General features: G+C 36.5%; 2 protein-coding genes across 2 annotated transcripts in view; both read right to left on the bottom strand.

The window, feature by feature from the left end:
* The window catches only part of LOC105560837, a 42,846-nt gene extending 40,179 nt beyond the window's left edge, over positions 1-2,667 (bottom strand). Inside the window, exon 1 of the mRNA XM_012010290.1 lies at positions 2,304-2,667. The gene's annotated coding sequence lies outside the window, so the exon portion shown is untranslated. The remainder of the gene's footprint in view (positions 1-2,303) is intronic.
* Positions 2,668-4,556: 1,889 nt separating this feature from the next.
* On the bottom strand, positions 4,557-6,244 carry LOC105560831. Its single transcript, XM_012010284.1, has 2 exons — positions 5,959-6,244; positions 4,557-5,285 (listed from the first exon to the last, which is right to left on the bottom strand). The coding sequence occupies exon 2, from the start codon at positions 5,175-5,177 to the stop codon at positions 4,689-4,691; it is 489 nt and encodes a 162-aa protein (XP_011865674.1). The 5' UTR covers positions 5,178-5,285; positions 5,959-6,244; the 3' UTR covers positions 4,557-4,688.
* Positions 6,245-6,972: the final 728 nt, after the last annotated feature.

Here is a 6,972-nt window from a genome sequence, read left to right as displayed (position 1 = left end):
TGGTCTCTCCCTGCCTCTTCGTGTCTCTCCGTGTCTCTCCGTGTCTCTCCCTGTCTTTCCGTGTCTCTCTGTGTCTCTTTCTGTCTCTCCCGGTCTTTTCCTATCTCTCTTTATCTCTCTCTTTCTCTCTTTCTCCCCCCCCCCTCTCTCTCTCTCTGAGTATGTTGAATTGTAGAAAAACTCCACAGTAGAGGTAAAAAATATTAGTACAGAGAGAGGATATGACTGTATACTTTTTTTAATTGTCAAGGCATGTATATGGTGCTGTTTCTCCCTCCAAACTTCAACAATCTGTTTCAGGGACACCCCGCACACTGCACATTTTTCATAATATGCACTTGCGCGCGAGTAATCCTAACCGATAGAATTGAGACGTTATGAATAGCGCTATTATTATTAGGTAATAATGACTTGGTTCAGCATTGTGCATGCTTAAAGAGAATTCAAGCGTTGTTCGGACGAAGAATGAGTAAGGCGTACAAGAGTCATCGTGAATGACAGTACGTAGGATAAATTCCGATTCATAACGAACTTAGGCTGTTCCGATCTTTTATTCATAGCTTTGAATCACTCTCAGGCGCAAGCGAAGAATACAAAATTTTTAATTCGCTGATATACATCCGAGCACAAGTAAGAGACAAAGTCTGTAAAAGGAACATTGTGAAAAGAAAAAATATTATAAATATAATAATGGACGGATCATTATTATACGTTTTTTGTGTCCTTTATGAGAAGAACCCTGGGGGACTTCGGTTGCACGTGACGTATCGTAAGAGACAATGACGCGGTAGCAATGCAAAACGTGGCATTAAACGCAAGACCGATTTGAGGACTTATTCGTGCGTAAATCCAGGCGCACGTGCGCACCGAATATCGCGTGCGCTAACGCGGTCTGTTCGAAAGTAGAAACTGTAAGTTTTATCACGTGGCGTTACATTAACAGGGTACTTTATCACAACGGCGGACAGTGCGTAATAGTGCGTCGAGAAAGAAATATGCTTGCAAAACGGGAAATCATGGCGAAGTGAAATCTGAAGGGACTAAAAAAAAGCAGATTTAGATTAATTGTTAATTCACGCGGGACTGGAGTCTTGGGAACGCAAACGTTCTGTGTATCATAAACGTAAACTCTCTGTAGGCGATAAAGAGATGATTCTATCTATTTTACTATTCGATTCCCCAATGCAAATTAGAGGAGTTGTTGAATGAAGAGTACTAAGAATAATCAAGAGGTGACGTTCGAAAGATTCTTTAATAGGTTTTTCTCGCACGTTTCCATATTCATATACGAAGTCTCAGAATATTCAGATGACGGCCATCAAGCATTCGTGTATGCAACTTATATTACATCAGTCTCTAATAAGTTTTCATACGTGCAGTTAACTGCACGTTGTGTGTTAAATCGACGTTTGATATTAGACATCTTATCGAATTAATCTCATCGAATTAATCTTGCGATAATGGATATATTTCTAGCCAGATATTTTTATAGAACCCAACAAACATAAATGGTAAATTTTCAATTAACAAATTTCAAGTTTTTTTTTCTTGTAACATAAATTTCAACTACTCTTATCGCCACTCTTATCAATTATTTTGACCGCTGTTTCTTCATCTCTCCACGAATTTTATTTATAAGGCTATAAAATGTGTTTCTCGAAGATTGTCTTATCTGATATCGTGACATTTTTCTTCTAAACACGACCCAAGTATATATTTCCGATCTTTCATTACACACACGTACTTATTATATTTCTTCATGTGTAACGACAGATATTTTAGAATTCACGTTGGTTTACCAACAAATATTCCTTCCACATTTCCTCCTATATTACGTTAGCGTCCGCGGTTTGCTCACAGAAACGACAACTTTGATTAAATATTATCATCGGTTAGTAATATTCCGGTGGAATTCCATCGGTGTACAAATCCTACATGCGTCATGAACATGCTTATCTCGTTTGTTCTGGATCACGCCGGCGTCTACACAACGGGAAAATAAAAGAGGAAAGGAAGTAGTACGCCCCATGGGTTTTCCGCCGGGAGGTTTGCATCGAGTCTGCTTTCTGAACATAATCCGGTATATTATGTTTCTTACTTATAATTACCGATATATGTAGCGCAGTAAAGTGAATTCATTCCACACACGATTTAAGGCTCGATCTTGAATACACGACTTTGTACACGAGGCGGATTTTGCAGGAACGTCGGGCTCGACTTGCTCCTCGTGTGAATCTTGCGAGATCCTCCTCTCACAATGTGTTTCTTTTTCCTGCTCAATAAAATAAACGCAAGGTTCTTACTTTCTGCTCGTCGGGACCTCAAACATCACCCGGCATGGTGCATTCCGCTTCGGCAGCAGAATAATCCCCGTTGGTGAAAGACGAAGGCGAGCTCTCCCGGTCGAGTTCTCCCGTAGTTAAAACACCGCACAGAATATAAGAAAAATAAAGAGAAAGATAAGGAAAGAAGCAAATCGCCCACGCGATCGCGCCGCGCGGTCGAGAGCGACTCGCCGACTGCGACTGAGTGACTGACTGACCGACTCCTCCGGCTCCGGCCGCTCCGGTCGGCGTGTACCGTCACCGCACTTGCATCGACACACGTATACCATGCGCCTGGCATCCAAGCACTCCCCGCCTGTGCCTCTGCAGGCCTTTCGTTTCCAGTTCCATTCCAAAGACCCGACCCAACGTGGCCCCAACGTGCCTTTTGTTGCATCTCGTCCGCTCCGCTCCGCTCCGCGCGCTTAGCGGCGTTCGGCCGCTCTTCCGACCGGTTCAACACGTTATCTCTCTCTCTTTCTCTCTCTTTTCCTCACCCCCTCTCTCTCTCTCTCTCTCTCTCTCTCTCTCTCTCTCTCTCTCTCCGCGTCTCTTTGGACCGCTCTACATACGACGCGAAGATCTGCCGAGTGCAATTAGCCCGTAGAACCGATCGCGTCTACTTCGAAGCCAAGCTCGATTAAACTATTTTCGTTGTAATTTAAAAGAAATGGCAACGAGTTGCAAATGGCTGTCGGGACATTCAGATCTTAATCATGTTTGATACGTGTAACGTAATTAGTCATGTGGAATTATTAATGCCCATCAGATTCTTTATCTGCATCGCAGTCGCTGAAGCTTTTTTAATACAATGTAAGCTCGTACTTTCGTCGCTTCGAAGCTCGAAGCTTCGTCGCTTCTTTCCGAGGAAAGAATATTGCAATTTAGTTTTATTCGAAACAACCCTTCACTCACTATATTCAGAATAAGTACAATCACACGCCGTAAACCGATAGATTGTGGATCAAATATCGAAGGTACACAACGAGTTACATTCTAACGTGATTATAATTTATGATGATGGTACTATTCAGTGTATGGAACATCCAAAAACCGGTACTTTATAACTATAGTGCAGTACGGCTTCAAGCCGAAACGTGAAACCTCGATAACAACCTTACTGTATAATCGATTCTGGCGCATCGAGTTGCATCGAGGCACCTCGGCCGTGGGCGATGCGTGACTCCGCGGTGCAAGAATTTTCTTAAAAATATAAATACGTTAACGACAAAACACGCGGTAGTTATAAGTCGCCAAAAAATCCGCCATCATTGTGTTGCTTATATAAATTTCTACGAGCGCATAAAGTGAAGAAATGCTTGTCGACGTATGAAGCTTATAGGATTTGCATCAATTCTTTCGGCCTATTATATCTTAATTTGGATTGAAGAAACTAAATATATAAATCTTCTTAAAGAAAAAAATATGTATAAAATATCTAGAGACCTATTTTAGAGCCAAGGATAAATTAAGAGGAACATAGTTATCGAAATTCTGGACTATTCGGACTAAGTAAAAAACAGATTAACACGTATGATCAATCAAACATTCTTTCCGCGTTTTTCATACTCCAGTTGAATTGGAACATGCTCCACATATTCGTAGCTCAAGGCCGTGTACCTCATTAATTCGTAATCCTTATTGCTAGGCAACCCGATATACTTCCTCGCGAAGAAATTGCTCGCCTACCTCAACTCTTACATTGTTTAAGAAGCTTGTAAGGTGAATTAGAAATGTCAAACACTGCATAAAATTTATAACATAAGCTCTTTCATAAATAACGTCAGCATGTAAATCTTTTAGATTTTGATCGATTAGCTTTTGAGGAATAATGAGAGTAATTATACATCTATTGGAACTTGACTAGTAGAAACTTTTATTTTGCGAGTTTTAAAACTCATGTTTCGAATAATTTATCATTATGAAAAGGGCACTTTGTATTTTAATTAACTATTTCGAAAAACAATGACAATTAAATTTATTATAATATCAATTTTAATTATAATCCATAAATACATTTAACAAATAATTAGAATACATACAAACATTCTTTTCGCATTAATTCATAATTTAAGATTAAGTTGCATAATATTGTATTAAAAAATTAAAATACATGTAGGAATACTTAAATGAATGATTTATAAATATATTAAATATATGTGTAGATATATGTATATATATATATATTTTTTTTAAATATATTATGCCTATATTGTTTTATATTTTATTATATATTACATCTATTTTATATATCTATTATATGTATATTGTACCTAGTTTATATAAATAAATTATTTATGCACAGGCAATGCTTAATCTGCAAATCTGTAAAAGCTATTTTATAGGTTTACTTTTTACATTTTATTACACAACAATATTTCTTATTCTATCGTATATATTTGGTTCATTAATATCGCTTATGCGGAGAAAAGAAGTCTTCTGTAAAATTTCGGATCCGATGTCCTGCTGTGGCGTATTTGCATTGTAAGTGCCTTCATTTTCGTCGATGCTTAAATTACTCAAGTTATGCATCACAACGGATCTGATATGCACGGGATCCTCGGAAGTGCTTTCTTGTACGGGGCCTCTATAATTACGATCGTAAATTGACATCAACGATATACTTCGTATGTAATCTATGTCCATTTGCGGGTCTGCCACAATTTTTAGCGTATTAAAATTTATTGTAGCCTCCGAAATAGCGGGCATTTTGTCCCGTTCTCTCTTCCAGCGTACACATTTCTTAACTTCACAACTCAAAATAATTTTCTTCCTTCTCGAAAGACGCTTGATTTTTATAAATGGTCTCGGTAGCCTCTTTGTTTTCCCCATATGTGGTGCCAAATATTTCATACGTTGTACCAAAGAATTATCAATCGATCATTTTGTTGTTATATTATCGCTTCACATTGCCCACATGTTCATACATTTTAGTACTGATTCGATAAGATATGTAATATTCTGTAATAAACATTGCATTCAGTTATTAATTTGTTCGCAGCAGTAAGTATAACTTAATTGTTGTAATTATCATTTATTATCAATTAAATATAATTTCATTTTCTATATCCTATTTTTATTACGCTTCTCTAATAAACCAACATTATATTGTATTCAATTAATACAATGATAATTATATCTATATGTTTCAGATTAAAAATGCCAAGTATTTTTAGAAGCTGCTATTTTAGTAGCCACTTAATTGAAATCAGATTTTGATTCAAATAAATTCGAATTGGAATATTTCTGAAGATAAAGTAATTTGATATTGACCAAAATTTGACATAAATTTGGTCAATATGACATCAAATTGACATCATCCTGACTTTTTGTTCTCCTTGGGTTGGGATAGAGTCGAGTACCGCAGTGTACTTTACGCTATACTATAGTAACTACAGTACTATAGTGAACTCTATACTAACTGTATAATACAGTATACTATGTGTACTCCATATTATACTATATATTACACTATATATTACAGTACAGTGTAGTGTACACTGTACAGTACAGTACGCACTACAGTATACTGTAGTATAAGAATTGGAGTATCGTTCTGCTATCGCCACCTAGTGGCTGAAAGTATCACATTTTGCGCAAAGCAGACCATCAGTACACAATATCACATACGTACCTGTTAAAACATCATTGGCGTCTGTTTTTAGTGATACTGTATGCAGGATATCGAGTACGTTTGGTCTTCTTTTGATATCCGATGGTCTGTTAATGTTTAAACTATCAACCAGACGCAATCTTTTCCTCGGACTGGTACTACAACATGAAATTACACAGCACTTCCCATGATCTACTGCAGCCACTGTGGCTGACTACTAACTGCTGAAAGTCGTGTACTCTGCCATCTAGCCACACTGACTACTAACTATTGTGCGCAAGTGCTTACTATATTTCTGCAGTATCGACATTATGATAAATTATTTGCCTATTAATTTAAATGTTAAAGAAATATCATTGTTACATTAATTATATTGAGTTAAAATTGAAAATATTTATATTAATATGAAACATACAATATTTAGTGCTATTCGTTTTGGATAAAATATTTGCATAGAGAAAGAGAGATGTGAAAACAAAATTAATAGTCGCGAATAATGATGAGAAGTACATTGGAATATAGTAAAGTTAATCGCGAGTATTTTTTAATTGAAAATATTTGTAAATGTTTTTAGCGGTCGACTATTTTTTTACAAGCCTCTGAATTATATGTATTTTTCTGAATAATTATGTTAATAAATAGAAAGAACACTCATAAATATGCATATCATTATTTATATCCGTCCACGTATGGAATTCACTTCGTTTATTCCATGTAATACCGTTTTAGAGATTTTAGGATAAGTTTGTCATATACAGTTATATTACTTGCCTCTGATTTGGAGATAAAAAGAGGCTTTCAAAATTTATTATTTTCGTAACTACGTCAATAAAAACGTCTGCTGGAAGAATTGATAAAGTTATATAGTAGCTGTAGCTCATTAAAAATACATGATTCTACCCCATGTCTCTCAAAGCAGCAAGAAAGTATCAAATATCAAATAAGATATCGACTGGCAGATAATAAAATTGCGGTCATATCGTATATCGCAGGAAAATTTAATCATTAGTCAGATGAAGTCGGTGCATTGGTTGG

Source organism: Vollenhovia emeryi, unplaced genomic scaffold, assembly GCF_000949405.1.
Source record: "Vollenhovia emeryi isolate VEMERY1.0 unplaced genomic scaffold, V.emery_V1.0 DF939220.1, whole genome shotgun sequence".
In the NCBI taxonomy this organism is placed as follows: domain Eukaryota; kingdom Metazoa; phylum Arthropoda; class Insecta; order Hymenoptera; family Formicidae; genus Vollenhovia; species Vollenhovia emeryi.
This window is presented reverse-complemented; position numbering and strand designations above follow the sequence as displayed.

Coding starts and splice junctions, on each gene's coding strand:
- LOC105560831 (XM_012010284.1), bottom strand. CDS start 5,177: ATGAAATATTTGGCACCACATATGGGGAAAACAAAGAGGCTACCGAGA.